Source organism: Crinia signifera, chromosome 8 (assembly GCF_055691185.1).
Source record: "Crinia signifera chromosome 8, ASM5569118v1, whole genome shotgun sequence".
In the NCBI taxonomy this organism is placed as follows: domain Eukaryota; kingdom Metazoa; phylum Chordata; class Amphibia; order Anura; family Myobatrachidae; genus Crinia; species Crinia signifera.
The window spans coordinates 177,170,342-177,190,686 of record NC_139224.1 but is presented as its reverse complement, the minus strand read 5'-3'; the positions used below and the strand labels follow the sequence as shown (position 1 = coordinate 177,190,686).

The 20,345-nt window shown below is 49.3% G+C and overlaps 1 protein-coding gene across 1 annotated transcript; it reads right to left on the bottom strand.

The window, feature by feature from the left end:
* Window positions 1-1,436: 1,436 nt before the first annotated feature.
* Window positions 1,437-16,002, bottom strand: LOC146027290 (uncharacterized). Its single transcript, XM_083158224.1, has 3 exons — window positions 15,880-16,002; window positions 2,293-2,367; window positions 1,437-2,115 (listed from the first exon to the last, which is right to left on the bottom strand). Exons 1-3 carry the CDS (start codon window positions 15,929-15,931, stop codon window positions 1,898-1,900), a joined length of 345 nt encoding a protein of 114 aa, XP_083014350.1. The 5' UTR covers window positions 15,932-16,002; the 3' UTR covers window positions 1,437-1,897.
* Between the last annotated feature and the right edge of the window lie 4,343 nt (window positions 16,003-20,345).

Sequence of the window (20,345 nt, the reverse complement as noted above, 5' to 3'; positions counted from 1 at the left end):
TGTCACACATACTCGGGTATGGAAACTTTATCTGCGCAACTCTGCGAACCAAAATGGCGGCCATACTATCCTAAAATGGCGTGTGTGTAACTCGACTTCCATAATGTGCAGGTGGTCTGCGATGCCAACCTCAGAATTCTCAGTGTGGTTGCAGGCTACCCCGGGAACTGCCATGATGCCTATATCCTGCGGCACTCAGCTCTCTGGGACCGTTTCCACAACCACACCATGCCAGAGGGCTGGCTACTTGGTAAGTCACTTACCACTGTTTACATGCTGTTTGCTTACCTATGTCTTTCCCTTTAACATCCATGTGTGTAACCTTATATAAAAGAGTCATTTCTGTTGTAATTGTTTATACCAGCCCGAACAATGTAGTATAGGCTGCTACTATTATGTACCAATTACCCACATGATATGTGACCACACAAATCCCGTTACATGTTAGGTGACTCAGGATATGGGTGTCATTCGTGGCTCATGACACCTCTGCGGAACCCACAAAGCCCTGCATAGCACCGCTACCATGCTGCACATATTGCTACCCGCAATGTAGTGGAACGCACCTTTGGGGTGCTGAAAAGCCGATTTCGGTGTTTGGACAGGTCAGCAGGTACACTGCTATACCACCCTGCCAAAGTGGTTTTGGTTGTCCAGGCTTGCTGCATGCTGCATAACATAGCTTTGGGTCAACCAAATTATGTAGATGTGGCCACTGCAGCAGTCGTGCAGGAAGCTCAAACTACTGATGTTGTAGTGCGAAGTACACGGAGGGGGGATGTGGTTCGTACACAGATGATACTGCAGCATTTCAGAGGTAATTTGTGTGTGTACAATGAATAGTAAAGGGGAACCTGTAACACATACATTGGTAACATTACATGTTTCCCTGTCCATGTTAATTGCCCAGAAGCAGACCAACAATAATGGCCAACACCTGCAAGCTACCCCACCACAGCATACTTTATGCCTGGCAACATGATAACACCTATACCAATGTCAAGTAAGTACTGTAGTTTTCTGTGTGTAAAAATGTTGGCAAATACAAATTAACATAGGCTTAATGGATGGAGGTGACATGGATCATTGATCTGAGGTGGTTGAAATGTAGCAATACAAGTGGCGCCTACATACAGTATGCAATTCCCAATGCTTATCCCCCTCAAATGTGACTATTTCCTGACAATTCCATGACAAATAAGCACACACAACCCAAAGGCCCGTGTCTGCTAAAATGTCACTAGTTGACAATACATAATAGAACAGTGTGGGTAATCATTTGTAAAGAATGACAACAAGTTTGCTGGATGCAAATCATTTTTACTTGCTGAAACATTTAGCCATAGGCCATAGCATATAAAAATTTCACATGAACATTCACTGCATGAGTGAAGGAAAAAAAGAAAGAACATGATACACATGTAAATGCACACAACATTAATCATTTTTGGCTAGCGCCCGGGTATTAGCACCCTTACCACTAGTGGCACCACCACCCCTAATACGGACACTACGCAGTGGGGGAGTAGTGGTGGACCCACTCATGGGTGTGGAGGACACACTACTACTTTGCGTAGATGTGGTTTGTGCTGACCTAACAAACTGAGGCTGAGTTGCGTTTGTAGGGACATCAACGCAGTTGTTTGGCCATTAATTGCTTGGGTCTGTTCAACCATATTGGCATTTAGTGCTCTAAAATTAGTAGTTTGGCCCTGAATGGCTTGGCCAATTTCTGATAAGCGTGTGTCTAATGTGGAGACAAGATGAATTTGTGTCCCTACATTAGCACGCACACTTTGAGAAATTCGTCTCATTTGCAGAGCTATGTTACGCACATACCCCTTAATGGTTTCTAGTTGGGTGGTCTGCACCTCTATAAAAGCTAGTTGTTTCCCCTTTAAAAGATGGATGGATTGCGCCAACTCCTCCGCACTAGTGGGGGTGTTGGTGGCTGCAATGATTGCTGCCTATGTGACTGTGTATAGGGGGCCTCATTGACTGGGTGTGCTTGGTTTTGTGCAGGTTCCAACGATGTCACCGTCTCCAGGATGATTTCACTCATGTCGTCCATATTTTCCATGGGATCCGTAGGTTCAGGCATCGGTTGTGAAGGACCTACAAATGAGAAAAGAGTGGTAAGTATTCTATGCAGATTGGTGTATGGTGGGTCATGTTACCTTAGTTGGAATGGTTAGGTGTTGCTCATGCATTATGCATTGGCACAGGCTACTGTGGTGGGGACAGCCATGTGTGAAATGTGCAATGTGTGTGTGTAACAGTGTGATATCTCACCTGCAGACTGGACAGTGTGACCAATCGGATGTGGCTGATGTTGGTCAACAGCAGGCTGGGACTCCAGAGCTGGAGCTGTTTGAAAGAAGAAGACATTTTCCATTATGAACATTTGCACCTAACTGGCACTTTTTCAAATATGCAGATAAAAACTTTACCAAAAACAAAAAAATTTCCTCTGATATGATTACATAAGGAATTTGATGACTTTGAACTGAAGTGGTTATTTCAGTATTATGACTGTGAACTATATTTTTCATCCAGTTGCTACTAACAGGAAAGACCATCAGATTACACATGTAAAAGTGACTGTGAAGTGCTTTTCCAACTACCCAGAGGATTGATATGGATTAACAATCAAGTACACTGCAGGCCTACATTGATAAGGACAGCACACATTATTTGGATCTGTGGAACTACATAACCCAGCAAAATGCACAGTCCATTATTTAACAATGAAACCTAGCAAAATGTGTTTTTGCTGGGATATGTAGTTCCACAGACAGCAATCTATTGGACACATAAAGCATTCCAATATAATTGCATGCGCACATGACATAGCAAAATGTGAAGTTGACATGTGTGGACACTTGGGTACAATATGGTTCGGGAGTGGCACTGGAAAACAATGGTTAAGTGGTATTCACGTACAAAATTTAATTGATTAAACCAACATAACTACCACCAATAGTAAATCAAATAGTGGTATCTGGTTGGTGGTGCTCCCAAAAGTGTTCAGCGTTACAACTGAAAAGGTGGGGGGTCACTGAGTGACCAGAGAGAAGGAAGAACAACAAAGCTTTTTGGGGCACACTTTGACTAATGATAATGAAAAAGTTGATTATTTAAAACATAACTTTTATTAAATATGGTATGCTAAAAAATGGGGTACGTATCGACAATTAATAACGAATCAATGAATTAAACTACAATCAAAAATATGAAGAAATTTCTTTTGTCATGTGACGGTCACAATTTCGTTGGCGAAATGGTTAAGCATGGGGATAGGGCTCCACAATTTAGGATGTAAAGAGTAAATAAATCACACAAATTAACAATGCTTGTTATAATAACATAACATATCATGATAAATAATTGGTTAGGAGGAGCCGGCAGGTCAAGGACGCTTAGACACTCAGCCCCTGCTGGTTGAATATATTATCGTTCCCGGTAGTAAGAATATGAAGAATATAAAGATAGAGTGCTACCTCTATCAGACAGAGATGTATCTGCTGTCCCGGTTATTTTACAGCTACTGGTATTCCCAAGTGGTCTCCCAAGATGGTACTGACCAGACCATTCACTGCTTAGCTTCTGAGTGCGGGATGGTATTCAGGCGAACCAGTGATGTGTGGCCGTATTAAACCGCAGATGAGAGTACCACAGTGTCTCTAGTAGGAAGCTGAGATGTGCTTCTGCTTTTTGTCCAAAAAAGTCCAAATGGACCTGTTGCAGTCACGCATTGCAGGGGAATTTGGAGATACTTGGACAAATGAGAGAGTCACGGAAAATAAGTAACTGAGAAGTACAGAGGTGGATAACCAGGACCCTCCTTCTGCTTTCTGTCATCCACCTAAGGAGTCAAATGACAGGTGAGAGTGGTAAGGGTCGTGGATGGATTGTAGTTTAATTCATTGATTCGTTATTAATTGTCGATACGTACCCCATTTTTAGCATACCATATTCAATAAAAGTTATGTTTTAAATAATCAACTTTTTCATTATCATTAGTCAAAGTGTGCCCCAAAAAGCTTTGTTGTTCTTCCTTCTCTCTGGTCACTCAGTGACCCCCCACCTTTTCATGTGTGGACACTTACCAGTTGGCGGTGGAGTGGGGGGCCTGTCTGTGTCGTCAATGTGGATGCCGGGAAGCACCTTCGGTGGGATGATTCTGCGTAGCAGCCTTTCATAGGCCTTAAAGCTGACTTGCTGCCTAGGTCCACCTCCTGTGCGACAGGCCTTTTTCTTCTCCAGGGCAAGCTTGGCTTTGAGGAGGCGCTTGATGTCATTATATTGCTTTTTGACGTTGCGCACACTCCTCTTGTGTGTGCTAACTGCATTTACGGCGGAGGTGATATTGTCCCACATCCACTTCTTTCTTGCCACACTTGTGCGGTGATGGTGAGGACCAAGTAGGCGGTCATACAGGGGCAAGAGTGCACGCACCAGGGCCATATTCTCCTCATATGAGAACCTGACTTTCCTCCCACTAGCTGTACGAGCTGCATCATCCTCCTCCTCCACATTTTCAGGGTCACCCTCCTCCTCCTCCTCCTCCTGTCCTGCTTCTTCCCCCAGCACCTCCAAGTCTGCTTCATCTTCCTCCTGCAGAGGCCAGTCCACCTCAGAGAAATCCCCCTCCTGCAGCTCCTCCTCTGTGTGCCTGGCACTCTGTTCCTCCTGTGAGGACACATGGCTTGTGCCTGCTTCCTCCTCATCCTCCATAGCCACCTGCTCCGCTTCCACCATGTGGCCTCTCCCTGGCGCAGCTCTTGCTGGGAGCATGCTGGCTGTCCCTGTCCTGCCTCTGGCAGTGCTGCCTCTCACTCCCCTACCTCTCCCAGTGGTTGGATATTTGGGCCCAAGCTGGCTGTTCCTCTGCCTCCTCTGCACCTTATCACTGCTCCTCTCCTCTCCATCTCAAACGCCTTACTCCCTTTCAAAGGGTAAAATGGCGTCTGCGCCCCTTTATATAGGGGGTGTGATGCGTATTGCAAGGGACTAAGGTGGGCCAATAGGTTAGCATGTTGTATGGGCTGATCAGGTGTATTGGTGTAAATCGCATTCCGGTTGGCCGCAAATACGCACATGACCTAACCCGGAAATCGCACTTTTATGGCGTATTACATCGACTCAATTAGCACCATATCGCTGTATATAGCCATATATCGCACTTTTCATTAAATCCGCGATTCCTGAAAAAAAATGCGATATAAAAAAACGGCGATATAGGGCGATTTGAGAAAAACTCGCAATTTGGTAAAAACGGTAAACCCACTAAATCTCGCCCAGAGTGTTTCCAAAAAGATATGGGGTCACCCTGTTGGCTCCACAAGTTTCTGGGCTGTGCAGAGGTCCTCCTTGGTGATCTGCAATCCTGGGCCTGCAGATCACCAAGGAGGACCTCTGCCCAGCCCAGAAACTTGTGGAGCCGACAGGGTGAGCCCATATCTTTTTTGGAAACACACTGGGCGGTATTCAATGAGCCTGATTTGCCATGTTTTTATGGCGAATTTGTGCTGTTTGGCGAATTTCTGACTAAAACGGTGAATCACCCTATTCAATGACCACATGGCGAATACATTTGAAGGTTTTTTTCGCCATGATTCACCGAGTAGCAATCGCTATCTTTTTATGGTGAAGTGGAAGGTGAACTTTTAAAATAAAGTGTTTTGTGTTTTACAATTGGTGTCAAAAAATCGGGAATTTTATTCTGAGGAGGGGCATGCTACTTTTATTCATGTGCTGTAAGCACATGAATATATATTTAATTAAAAAATTTTTTTTTTTTTTTTTTTTTTTACACAGCAGCCAGCAGGGGGCGCCGGAGCCGAGCCGCTCATTACATATTCATATATTCACTGCACCCGATGTTACGATCGGGTATAGTGAATATACACTCCCCTGCTGGCACCCCCGGGGGGCAGCCTGTGCTGCCTGGCACCCGGGGAGCCCACCTGCCCCCCACAAACGTTCAAGGGCAGGCAGAGAGACTACCATCTCTCTGCCTGGCACTGTCCTCAGGCTCCCTGCGGCATTCGCCGCAGGAGCTCATATTCGCCTGTCAGGGGCAGCGAGCCCCTGACACGTTGAATACCGGAGCCCGCTGGCTCCGGAACGTGGCGAATGTGCAGCGAATCCTAAAAAGGATTCGCTGCACCTCGCAGGTATTCTCATTGAATACCGCCCTCTGTCTTTACCATCCTTGGCTCCACCTTTCCAGCTGGGTAAGGAGGGGATTCGCTATCTTTCAAATTTTTATTGTGTACAAACTTTTATTGTTTACCTATTTTTATATGGAATAAATTTAGCAATTTCAAGGAAGAGTTTTATGGAACTTTTTGCTATCTTTCACCCAGTGCGCTAAAGGTCCCTTTCATCTACTCTTTTTGTTCACAAATTCTGGTGTTAGGTAAACACCAAGAAGGGAGACCATAGCAGCAAGGGGGTGCGCAGGGGTACTTAAGATCAATACTGTACTACTTATTCTGGTTCACTTTCAGAGGCAAATTCCCTCTCAAATGGACAAAACCATGCTGCACTGCAGGTGGGGCAGATGTAACATGTGCAGAGAGTGTTACATTTGGGTGATTTATTTTGTTTCTGTGCATGGTAAATACTGACTGCTTAATTTTTACACTGCAATATAGATCTCACTTTGAAGTAAAACCCTGCCCAAATCTAATTCACTCTGCACAAGTTACATCTGCCCCACCTGCAGTGCCCATGGTTTTGTCCATTTGAGAAGGAATTACCTCCTTTTTGGGTAATTTGGCTCTCAGTGTGAATACTAAAAAATGTGTAAATCTGCCCCCTCTGATTGCAATGGGTACGGCCTTGCAGGAAAATACTACCTTACACCAACACAATAGAGCCCCCTACACCCTTTTATGCCACACATTGAAATAACCATTGGACCATATTATGTCCCGCATGGCAAAATATTATTACATGGCAATGCCCCTTGCACCATATTGTGCCCCACACAGTAATGCCCTTTACTATAATGCCAGATGTGCTGATTGTAAAGGACATGATGTCACCGCCTCAGTCACAGCATCCTCTAGCTGTACCTCCCAACTTGTGAGCCCCGTGAATTGGGAATCCCGAAATGGCCGGGAGGGTCCTGAAAATCCTGGAAAGGTGGGCAACCCTCCCGGTTTCTGGGGGATCCGCTCACCCCCCTGCTCCCGGCTATCTCACCTCTGACCACGGCATTTAAATAACCGGATTGGCCGATCTCCGATGAGGGGGCGGGGCTAAAGTCACAGAATCGCATCATTTTAGCCCCGCCCCCTCGGCGGCGATCGGCAAAATGTGTAGCATGGGGGCAGGGCTTAATTATGTCACGCTCAAGCCCCACCCACGAATGCCTGCTGAAAGTCTCCTCTCCGGGCTTCTCCCGGAGAGGAGATTTAAAAAGTCGGCAACCCTAGTTAATTACATGCTAGTTGCTGGGGGTTTCATGCTAGTAACCAGGTGTTTCTTGCTTGTTGCCAGGTATTTCATGCTAGTTGCCAGGTGTTTCTTGCTTGTTGCCAGGGGTTTCATGCTGGTTGCCAGATGTTTATTACTTGTTGCCGGGGGTTATATGCCCATTGCCAGGGGTTATATGACCATTGCCAGGGGTTTCTTACTTGCAAGCATTGCTGGAATCTGGCACTTCCAGGTAGCGCTTTACACGCTGCACTCTCCTGATAGGCGCTGGAGTTCAAATAGCACTGCTAGTATCTGTCTCCTCCAGGTTGGCGGCCATTTTTGGAGAGACATTTTTTGCAGATTCCAAATGGCATGCTGCTTTTTTGGGACTCAGCTGCTGTGCAGAAATATGCTAATGAGGCAGGAGAAGTGTGAGGAATAAAGACTCCTCCTGTCGGAATGTCAGATCCAATACCTGCGTCCGAAGGTGCCAGATTACATCAGCATCGCAACCATCGGCTAGAAGCCTGAGCTTTATCAGACTGGGAACCTCCCGCCTACATGCCAGGCTGTAAATCTCCATCTGAAAACGCAGACACTGGAATGGCCACTCCATGAAAATAGGGCTTATTCCCACATTATCTGGAAATGCAAGTGTTGTAGCTCCACCCCCTCCCTGGCCGCAGCCTGACAATCATGCTGCTGCTTCGGTGCTAAGCGTGTGACCTCGCAGGACTCATTCTGCACCTGTGTAGTCCAGACAACATCGGAGAGTTATGTAACCATCGGGATTACATACATCTCTGAATCCGGCCGTATGACAGCTAATACAGGTTCATATATATATTCAATTAAGAGCATTACTACAGTTTTATTATATTCAGGAATGGAAGTGAAATGAGTTATTAGTATATTGTGTTTGCATTAAGAGTTGTATTATTAAACTGGAATTTTATACCTTAATATTGTGTTGCCGTCATTTCTGCTTCCTAATAAATCATATAACCACCAGCCCGTCAACATAACCGTGATGTCAGCGTCAGTGAAATGCTCTGTCGGACAAGCAAGTCGCTGCTCTTCACTCTGCCGGTGCCGCTGACTGTCATACAACCTGACAGCTGCGGGCAGTAGCGGTGGACAGAGCAGCAGTGACACCGAGTGGCACCTCCTTGCACTGCGTCCTCTGCTGAGCAGAGAGCGCTTTCTCTGTGCTGCGCACGCACACTTTACCATTCCCTATCAGAGTCCACGTTGATGCTAAAGTATGAAAAAGTCCAAAAAGTTTTTTAAAAAATGGGAAAGACTCATGTGGACCATGTGCTAACCATTATCGTGTCAACTGTAGCAGGGACTGTATACTTCCACATGAGGTGAATGCGAAGATCCAGTCCAGGATTTAGAGCAGCAGCAGCAACAGGGCTAGTGAGATCCAGTCCGGATGTTGCTACGATGTATTGGGAATCACTGTCTGCTGATTAACAACACCTGTTTCTTCCTGTTATCTGTTTGTCCAGAGCAGAGATTCAGGGTTCGCAATGCCTTTTAGAGGCTGGGCAATAGGCTGGGGAAGTTGGGGATTATGTTAGGATTCTCTGGAGTGTACCCGCATTGTGAAGCCTGCTGGAAAACCTGACATGCTGTAACTGAAGAATTGCCAAGCTGTTACCTGGTATGCTGTCTACCTGCTACAAATAAAGAACCAGAATTTATTTCTATCCAGTCAATGTGATTCCTTGTCACATTTGGTGCCCGAACAGGGACATCACCGCTGGGCATTGCACTCTGCTGGAACCCTGGTAAGACAGTTATGAGCTGGCAACATTTTTCTGGTTACACATATCGCATCCCCGAGGAGAAGTGGGCGGCGGTAAAGCAGGAGGTGAAAGAGATGTTAAGTCTGGGGGTCATAGAGGAATCGACCAGTGAGTGGAATAACTACATTGTCTTAGTACCAAGCCTTCGGGTGCTTTAAGGTTCAGCAATGACTTTTGTTAGTTAACTTTATTTTCTTGCTTTGATTCTTACAATGTGTCCCAGTTTGTTTCTTACCCTATGCCCCGGGTTTGTTTCTGACCCTATGCCCCGGGTTTGATTCTTACCCTATGCCCCGGGTTTGATGAATTGGTAGAACATTTAGCCAATAGTCACTATCTCGCTACACGTGATTTGACAAAAGGTTATTGGCAGATTCCGTTAACAGAAGCTGCTAAGGCAAAAACAGCCGTCCCTACCCCAGAGGGCTTATTCCAGTATACAGTGCTCCCATTTGGTTACATGGGGCCCGAGCAACCTTCCAGAGAGCTATGACTAAGTTGCTGTGGCCCCACAGGGAATATGCGGCTGTATATATAGATGACATTGTTATTTTCAGCGCTGACTGGGAGTCGCACCTACCAAAGGTAGAAGTTGTCTTACAGTCTCTTTGGGCACACGGGATTACCGAAAACCCTGAGAAATGTGCCATTGGTATGATTGATGCCAAGTATTTGGGGTACATTGTGGGCAGAGAGGGCAGGTTAAACCTCAGCCACTGTGTCACTGTGAACAAGCCCGTACAGCGAAACACGTGTCCCGTGACCGGATCCACCTCTCAGACGCCCGCACACGATTTAGAAAGAAGCGCTGTCGGCGTACAGCACCGCCCGCCGCCTGCATCAGCAGGAGAGGTCCGGCGATCTTTCTGTCTACGGCAACCGTGCCGTCCGCACAGAGTCTCTTTATGCCGCCTTTCTGCTTTCACAGCAAGACCGCTCTGACTGCACACAGGGTCTAGTAAGGTACCATACACGCGTATATCGTGCAAAATTTCCATGGTATGTCTTGCAATGTTTTGGTGCCAAATCATGCTGCACAGGCACTCTGCGTTGCGCGATTAACCATTCAATACAATCTTTGTTACAATTTATACAGCGGTAAAGACACTATTTCCTTTGACTCCGTTACCAATTAAGCTATTCTTTATTGTTAGAAGCTTCATGTGTACATGATATTACTGGATACATTATTATCTCTTGCTCAGTAAAGCACTTCATGATTGCCACCTAGAATACTTTAGCCAATTACCTTCCATCTAATAACAAGTGCCCAGTGAATGTTCCAACTACGTGCACGTTGTGAATTTATTCATTTGTATTAGCACATTACTGAACCAAGCAATGTCAATTTTGATTTGAAAACATCGAGTTAACTTGTTCTCAACTATTTATGTACCAAATTATTGGAGAACGAAACTCGTCTCTGCTGATTTATTACCTCCTATTTAGTGGGTTGCTAAATGGTATACAGTGAATTACATGTGTAGATTTGAAATGAGTACCTTAACAAATGCTGAGGCTTAAATGATATGTGTGGCTTTTTTGATCAATTACCTTCTACTAAATATGAGTGCCTAAACAAAAACTGAGGCTTTGCAACAACCTGCTGTATAAGCAATCATTATTCCTTTTTGGATTATATTCAGCCCCAATATCACTAATGGTGCACAGCATTGCTAATTACTGGCACCACAGTGACATATAGCTGCATTCCGTTGAGAGGGCACATTCACTCATTTTAGGTCTAAATCTGCTCACTTGATTTCATTGGTGAGTGCCTACAGACCACCACTCTCAACCACCATCCAATAGATCTCTATGATGGGGGATAGCAGAAGGGTCTGTTAATCACAATAACCACCTCTCTAATCTATAATCTGATTTATTCCGTCACTCTCTCATCCTTTTGGGAGACAAGGTCCTCCCTGCAATACCCTTGTGGCACCAGAGTACGACTGAACTCACCCAGGGGAAAGCAGAAGTGAAATCTTGCCCCTCACGTCACCATTGTACCCTCTCATCCGCCAGGGTATACGGTCACACATCACTGCATCGCCTGAACCCTGCCGAACTCAGCAGCTAAACAGTGAACCGCCGAATAAGTACCTTTGGGGAGACCCTTAGGGAATATTCGGTGCTGAATGTACACCGGGACAGCAGAGGTACAGGGTGCCCACTAAGGAGTTTCTCTTGTCTCTTTCTCAGAATAATTCTTCATCACTCTCTAACTCTCCTATTTAATCAATACACAAATCTGTGCCTGAAATATACCACCGTGTACATGTGGTTGGATTGGGACGTCTGTATTATTATTTTTGTGTGCATTATTGTGATTATCCCTACATTGTATAGGGCCTCAACAAGAATTATTCAGGAATTATTTACATTAATGGTAGAGGTGGATACCGTACATTAATCATTTTCGCCGCAGTTACAGTGCCAAATACCCATCCTACTAAGGTATATTGCATATTATATAAGTGACGTGTTTTTGTCTTTTGTCTCTCTCCCCTTCCTTTTAATAGGTGTAATAAAAGTTAAATTTTAATTCACACACTCTCACCTTTTCATCTAACTCTTACAAGTGTGCCCCAAAAACCCACTTTGTTTTGCCTTTTTGTTCATCAAACCTCAGCCTAGTAATATAGCAGCAGTCCTCACCTGGTCTACACCTAAATATAAATCACAACTTAGGACATTTCTCCGTCTGGGGGGGGATATTATCACAGGTTCATTCTAGATTTCACCACTAGGGCGGCTCCACTAACCAAATGTCTGAAGAAACAGTCCTCAGACAAGATAACGGGGTCTAGACCAGTGGAAACTGCTTGGCAGGATTTAGGGTGCTCTTTGTGTACCGGGCCTGTCCTGCAAGCTCCTGATGAAGAGGAGAAGCCCATCCTCCACCTTAGCTGTAAATTGCTGCCCAGAGAGCGCAAGTACTAAACTGTAGAGCCGGGGGAGGGTTAGGGTTATACTGCCGGGGGAGGGTTAGGGTTATACTGCAGGGGGAGGGTTAGGGTTATACTGCAGGGGGAGGGGTTAGGGTTATAATGCCGGGGGAGGGTTAGGGTTATACTGCAGGGGGAGGGTTAGGGTTATACTGCCGGGGGAGGGTTAGGGTTATACTGCCGGGGGAGGGTTAGGGATATACTGCAGGAGGGAGGGTTAGGGTTATACTGCCGGGGGAGGGTTAGGGTTATACTGCCAGGGGAGGGTTAGGATTATACTGCAGGGGGAGGGTCAGGGTTATACTGCAGGGGGAGGGTAAGGGTTATGCTGCAGGGGGAGGGTTAGGGTTATGCTGCAGGGGGAGGGTTAGGGTTATACAGCCGGGGGAGGGTTAGGGTTATGCTGCCGGGGGAGGGTTAGGGTTATACAGCCGGGAGAGGGTTAGGGTTATACTGCAGGGGGAGGGGTTAGGGTTATACTGCAGGGGGAGGGGTTAGGGTTATACTGCAGGGGGAGGGTCAGGGTTATACTGCAGGGGGAGGGTCAGGGTTATACTGCAGGGGGAGGGGTTAGGATTATACTGCAGGGGGGGGGGGGTAGGGTTATGCTGCAGGGGTAGGGTTATACTGCAGGGGGAGGGGTTAGGGTTACACTGCCGGGGGAGGGTTAGGGTTATACTGCCGGGGGAGGGTTAGGGTTATGCTGCAGGGGGAGGGTTAGGGTTATGCTGCAGGGGGAGGGTTATGCTGCCGGGGGAGGGTTAGGGATATACTGCAGGAGGGAGGGTTAGGGTTATGCTGCCGGGGGAGGGTTAGGGTTATGCTGCCGGGGGAGGGTTAGGGATATACTGCAGGAGGGAGGGTTAGGGTTATACTGCAGGGGGAGGGTTAGGGTTATACTGCAGGGGGAGGGTTAGGGTTATACTGCAGGGGGAGGGGTTAGGGTTATAATGCCGGGGGAGGGTTAGGGTTATACTGCAGGGGGAGGGTTAGGGTTATACTGCCGGGGGAGGGTTAGGGTTATACTGCCGGGGGAGGGTTAGGGATATACTGCAGGAGGGAGGGTTAGGGTTATACTGCCGGGGGAGGGTTAGGGTTATACTGCCGGGGGAGGGTTAGGGTTATACTGCAGGGGGAGGGTCAGGGTTATACTGCAGGGGGAGGGTAAGGGTTATGCTGCAGGGGGAGGGTTAGGGTTATGCTGCAGGGGGAGGGTTAGGGTTATACAGCCGGGGGAGGGTTAGGGTTATACTGCAGGGGGAGGGGTTAGGGTTATACTGCAGGGGGAGGGGTTAGGGTTATACAGCCGGGGGAGGGTTAGGGTTATACTGCAGGGGGAGGGGTTAGGGTTATACTGCAGGGGGAGGGGTTAGGGTTATACTGCAGGGGGAGGGGTTAGGGTTATTCTGCAGGGGGAGGGTCAGGGTTATACTGCAGGGGGAGGGTCAGGGTTATACTGCAGGGGGAGGGGTTAGGATTATACTGCAGGGGGGGGGGGGGTAGGGTTATGCTGCAGGGGGAGGGTTAGGGTTATACAGCAGGGGGAGGGTTAGGGTTATACTGCAGGGGGAGGGTTAGGGTTATACTGCAGGGGGAGGGTTAGGGTTATTCTGCTGGGGGAGGGGTTAGGATTATACTGCAGGGGGAGGGTTAGGGTTATACTGCAGGGGGAGGGGTTATGGTTATACTGCAGGGGGAGGGTTAGGGTTATACTGCAGGGGGAGGGTTAGGGTGATACTGCCGTGGGAGGGTTAGGGTTATACTGCAGGAGGAGGGTCAGGGTTATACTGCAGGGGGAGGGGTTAGGGTTATGCTGCAGGGGGAGGGGTTAGGGTTATTCTGCAGGGGGAGGGTCAGGGTTATACTGCAGGGGGAGGGGTTAGGGTTATACTGCAGGGGGAGGGTCAGGGTTATACTGCGGGGGGAGGGTCAGGGTTATACTGCAGGGGGAGGGTCAGGGTTATACTGCCGGGGGAGGGTTAGGGTTATACTGCAGGGGGAGGGTTAGAGTTATGCTGCACGGGGAGGGGTTATGGTTATGCTGCCGGGGGAGGGTTAAGGTTATACTGCAGGGGGAGGGGTTAGGGTTAAACTGCCGGGGGAGGGTTAGGGTTATTCTGCAGGGGGAGGGTTAGGGTTATACTGCAGGGGGAGGGTTAGGGTTATACTGCAGGGGGAGGGGTTATGGTTATACTGCAGGGGGAGGGGTTAGGTTTATACTGCAGGGGGAGGGGTTAGGGTTATACTGCAGGGGGAGGGTTAGGGTTATACTGCAGGGGAAGGGGTTATACTGCAGGGGGAGGATTAGGGTTATACTGCAGGGGGAGGGTTAGGGTTATACTGCAGGGGGAGGGTTAGGGTTATACTGCAGGGGGAGGGGTTATACTGCAGGGGGAGGGTTAGGGTTATACTGCAGGGGGAGGGGTTATACTGCAGGGGGAGGGGTTAGGGTTATACTGCAGGGGGAGGGTTAGGGTTATACTGCAGGGGGAGGGTTAGGGTTATACTGCAGGGGGAGGGTTAGGGTTATACTGCAGAGGGAGGGGTTATACTGCAGGGGGAGGGTTAGGGTTATACTGCAGGGGGAGGGGTTAGGCTTATACTGCAGGGGGAGGGTTAGGGTTATACTGCAGGGGGAGGGTTAGGGTTATACTGCAGGGGGAGGGGTTAAGGTTATACTGCAGGGGGAGGGTTAGGGTTATTCTGCTGGGGGAGGGGTTAGGGTTATACTGCAGGTGGAGGGTTAGGGTTATACTGCAGGGGGAGGATTAGGGTTATTCTCCAGGGGGAGGGTCAGGGTTATACTGCAGGGGGAGGGTTAGGGTTATACTGCAGGGGGAGGGTTAGGGTTATACTGCAGGGGGAGGGTTAGGGTTATACTGCAGGGGGAGGGTTAGGGTTATGCTGCAGGGGGAGGGGTTATACTGCCGGGGGAGGGTTAGGGTTATGCTGCAGGGGGAGGGGTTATGGTTATACTGCCGGGGGGAGGGTTAGGGTTATACTGCAGGGGGAGGGTTAGGGTTATGCTGCAGGGGGTGGGTTAGGGTTATGCTGCAGGGTGAGGGGTTATACTGCCGGGGGAGGGTTAGGGTTATACTTACGGGGGAGCAGTAGGGGATTGAGGGGAGGGTTAAAACACAAGATTCTGTACATCTGAATGCTGCTGTACTTACTACCAGCACCACATACATACACATATTAAACACGGTGTGAAAAAGGCACCTGGCAGGGGAGGAGTTGCAGGATATATATACTGTATACCAGGGGCGGATTTAGGGATGAGGGCGCCCCTAGGCACAACAATAATGTTTACTAAGTAGGACAGTTTATAGGGGCAGTATCTGCATGTCCTATCCATTTACACTCTATTTAAGATGGAATATAGTACAGTACAGTGGATATTTTGCAGTTATTGGTACATTTTGGGCTGACAGTACTATCACAGGCATCCAAGTGCCGCCCCCAAACATGTGCCGCCCCTAGGCCGGTGCCTCACGTGCCTAATGGGAAATTCGGCTCTGCTGTATACCTAAGGAATATATAAGTTTTGGGTAGGGGGGTCATGCTCATAAAAGTGATGTAATACCCTGTACAGTACACATACAGTAGTGAGCCACACTGACACGGACACTGACACGGACACGGACACGGACACTGACACGGACACGGACACTGACACTGACCCTTCTTCCTGTTCTCCTGTTGAGCTGCTGCTGCTACAATTTCATCTCTCATCCTCCTGTCCGGGGAGTCAGGAAGTGGTCTGCTGGTGTCTTTGCTCTGATTGGCTCACTGACCTGTGCATGGTTCTGTCACATTCACCAGTCAGAACCTGGTCTACTTGTTTTGTGATTTTTGGTCATGTTTACCAAATATCGCACCCTATTACATTTAGCCCTTGATATCTGTTCTCCTTGGTTGTCTCCAGTTCTTAGTGACACATTTCTGACTATGCCGCGCAGTCGACTCTCTAATCAGGTGATAGCCCACGGTAATCAGGGCCGGTGCAAGGCTTCTCAGCACCCTAGGCAAAACTTCAACCTACCCCCCCCCCCCCATTTCTTTTTAGATCATGTGGTCATCCAATCCCCATGACACCCCCCCCCCGGAAGGTGGCCAAGTCCCCTGCTTTTCCTCTGCACACTCCCCTTCGTCACCCACAATAGAGTACAAGGAGGAGGGGTCAGCAATGTAGGAAGTATGACTCAAGGGAAAGTATAGAGGTGAGTTCTTAGAAGTTCCACAGCCGCCACCTGCATTAAGTACAACAAGGATCCTCATAGACATCCTTGATTTTTTGATTTGCAGACTTGGTGGCGCCCCCCAGATCCCGGCGCCCTAGGCAGCTGCCTAAAGCTGCCTAGTGGTAGAGCCGGCCCTGACGGTAATACCCATGATGGCTGCTATAACACGCAGGTGTACAGGGGCGATGTAGCCGTACAGATGTGCCGGACTGATTACAGGCTGGCATCTGCTACAGATGCCACCATATTGCCTGTGACGGCAATCAGGCCCATAGGGTTGGAGGGGGGGTGAGTGTTGCACCAAAGCTGTTAAGCATACTAGAAGGTGCTTCCATGCTGGGACTTGTAGTGGCGTGTAAAAGACTCAGGCTCTCAGTACCTGCTGTATGAGTCCTAGAGGTAATGACGCTGCTGACGCTCACACCTCTGGGGATTTGTGTATCTGTCTGAGAATTATCTCCTGATCATTAAGCCAAGAGAAACAGCTGATTACATCAGGGCCCCGGTCACCGTGTCCCTCAGGTGTCACCGGGTTATGTGCACAGGAACGCTGCCCAGAACATTGTATGCAGGATCTGGGGACGTACTGAGACGTGTCGGTGACAATATGGCTGCTGGCAGGTGACTGACACTAATCTAATGCTATAAACATTATACTCTCCCTGCAGCAAACACAGAGGGGCGCATCACCCCAATATACCCCCAATATACCAGCAGCGTCACGTTCCCTAAGGAGCAGAATACAGTGTGCGGGGGAAACACAGAGGGGCGCATCACCCCAATATACCCCCAATATACCAGCAGCGTCACGTTCCCTAAGGCGCAGGATACAGTGTGCAGAGGAAACACAGAGGGGCGCATCACCCCAATATACCCCCAATATACCAGCAGCGTCACGTTCCCTAAGGAGCAGGATACAGTGTGCAGAGGAAACACAGAGGGGCGCATCACCCCAATATACCCCCAATATACCAGCAGCGTCACGTTCCCTAAGGCGCAGGATACAGTGTGCGGGGGAAACACAGAGGGGCGCATCACCCCAATATACCTCCAATATACCAGCAGCGCCATGTTCCCTAAGGCGCAGGATACAGTGTGCGGGGGAAACACAGAGGGGAGCATCACCCCAATATACCCCCAATATACCAGCAGTGTCACGTTCCCTAAGGCGCAGGATACAGTGTGCAGAGGAAACACAGAGGGGCGCATCACCCCAATATACCCCCAATATACCAGCAGCGTCACGTTCCCTAAGGAGCAGGATACAGTGTGCGGGGGAAACACAGAGGGGCGCATCACCCCAATATACCAGCAGTGCCACGTTCCCTAAGGCACAGGATACAGTGTGCGGGGGAAACACAGAGGGGCGCATCACCCCAATATACCTCCAATATACCAGCAGTGTCACGTTCCCTAAGGCGCAGGATACAGTGTGCGGGGAAAACACAGAGGGGCGCATCACCCCAATATACCCCCAATATACAAGCAGCGTCACGTTCCCTAAGGAGCAGGATACAGTGTGCGAGGGAAACACAGAGGGGCGCATCACCCCAATATACCCCCAATATACCAGCAGTGCCACGTTCCCTAAGGAGCAGGATACAGTGTGCGGGGGAAACACAGAGGGGCGCATCACCCCAATATACCCCCAATATACCAGCAGCGTCACGTTCCCTAAGGAGCAGGATACAGTGTGCGGGGGAAACACAGAGGGGTGCATCACCCCAATATACCCCCAATATACCAGCAGCGTCACGTTCCCTAAGGCGCAGGATACAGTGTGCGGAGGAAACACAGAGGGGCGCATCACCCCAATATACCCCCAATATACCAGCAGCGTCACGTTCCCTAAGGCGCAGGATACAGTGTGCAGAGGAAACACAGAGGGGCGCATCACCCCAATATACCCCCAATATACCAGCAGCGTCACGTTCCCTAAGGAGCAGGATACAGTGTGCGGGGGAAACACAGAGGGGTGCATCACCCCAATATACCCCCAATATACCAGCAGCGTCACGTTCCCTAAGGAGCAGGATACAGTGTGCGGGGGAAACACAGAGGGGCGCATCACCCCAATATACCCCCAATATACCAGCAGCGTCACGTTCCCTAAGGCGCAGGATACAGTGTGCAGAGGAAACACAGAGGGGCGCATCACCCCAATATACCCCCAATATACCAGCAGCGTCACGTTCCCTAAGGCGCAGGATACAGTAGTGGGGAGGAAACACAGAGGGGCGCATCACCCCAATATACCCCCAATATACCAGCAGCGTCACGTTCCCTAAGGAACAGGATACAGTGTGCGGGGGAAACACAGAGGGGCGCATCACCCCAATATACCCCCAATATACCAGCAGTGCCACGTTCCCTAAGGAGCAGGATACAGTGTGCGGGGGAAACACAGAGGGGCGCATCACCCCAATATACCCCCAATATACCAGCAGTGCCACGTTCCCTAAGGAGCAGGATACAGTGTGCGGGGGAAACACAGAGGGGCGCATCACCCCAATATACCCCCAATATACCAGCAGCGTCACGTTCCCTAAGGAGCAGGATACAGTGTGCGGGGGAAACACAGAGGGGCGCATCACCCCAATATACCCCCAATATACCAGCAGCGTCACGTTCCCTAAGGAGCAGGATACAGTGTGCGGGGGAAACACAGAGGGGTGCATCACCCCAATATACCCCCAATATACCAGCAGTGCCACGTTCCCTAAGGAGCAGGATACAGTGTGCGGAGGAAACACAGAGGCGCGCATCACCCCAATATACCCCCAATATACCAGCAGTGCCACGTTCCCTAAGGAGCAGGATACAGTGTGCGGGGGAAACACAGAGGGGCGCCTCACCCCAATATACCCCCAATATACCAGCAGCGTCACGTTCCCTAAGGCGCAGGATACAGTGTGCGGAGGAAACACAGAGGGGCGCATCACCCCAATACACCCCCAATATACCAGCAGCGTCACGTTCCCTAGGGAGCAGGATACAGTGTGCGGGGGAAACACAGAGGGGCGCATCACCCCAATATACCCCCAATATACCAGCAGCGTCACGTACCCTAAGGAGCAGGATACAGTAGTGGGGAGGAAACACAGAGGGGCGCATCACCCCAATATACCCCCAATATACCAGCAGCGTCACGTTCCCTAAGGAGCAGGATACAGTGTGCAGAGGAAACACAGAGGGGCGCATCACCCCAATATACCCCCAATATACCAGCAGCGTCACGTTCCCTAAGGAGCAGGATACAGTGTGCGGGGGAAACACAGAGGGGCGCATCACCCCAATATACCCCCAATATACCAGCAGTGTCACGTTCCCTAAGGAGCAGGATACAGTGTGCGGGGGAAACACAGAGGGGCGCATCACCCCAATATACCCCCAATATACCAGCAGTGCCACATTCCCTAAGGTGCAGGATACAGTGTGCGGGGGAAACACAGAGGGGCGCATCACCCCAATATACCCCCAATATACCAGCAGTGCCACATTCCCTAAGGTGCAGGATACAGTGTGCGGAGGAAACACAGAGGGGCGCATCACCCCAATATAGCCCCAATATACCAGCAGTGTCACGTTCCCTAAGGCGCAGGATACAGTGTGCAGAGGAAACACAGAGGGGCGCATCACCCCAATATACCCCCAATATACCAGCAGCGTCACGTTCCCTAAGGCGCAGGATACAGTAGTGGGGAGGAAACACAGAGGGGCGCATCACCCCAATATACCCCCAATATACCAGCAGTGTCACGTTCCCTAAGGCACAGGATACAGTGTGCGGGGGAAACACAGAGGGGCGCATCACCCCAATATACCCCCAATATACCAGCAGCATCACGTTCCCTAAGGCGCAGGATACAGTAGTGGGGAGGAAACACAGAGGGGCGCATCACCCC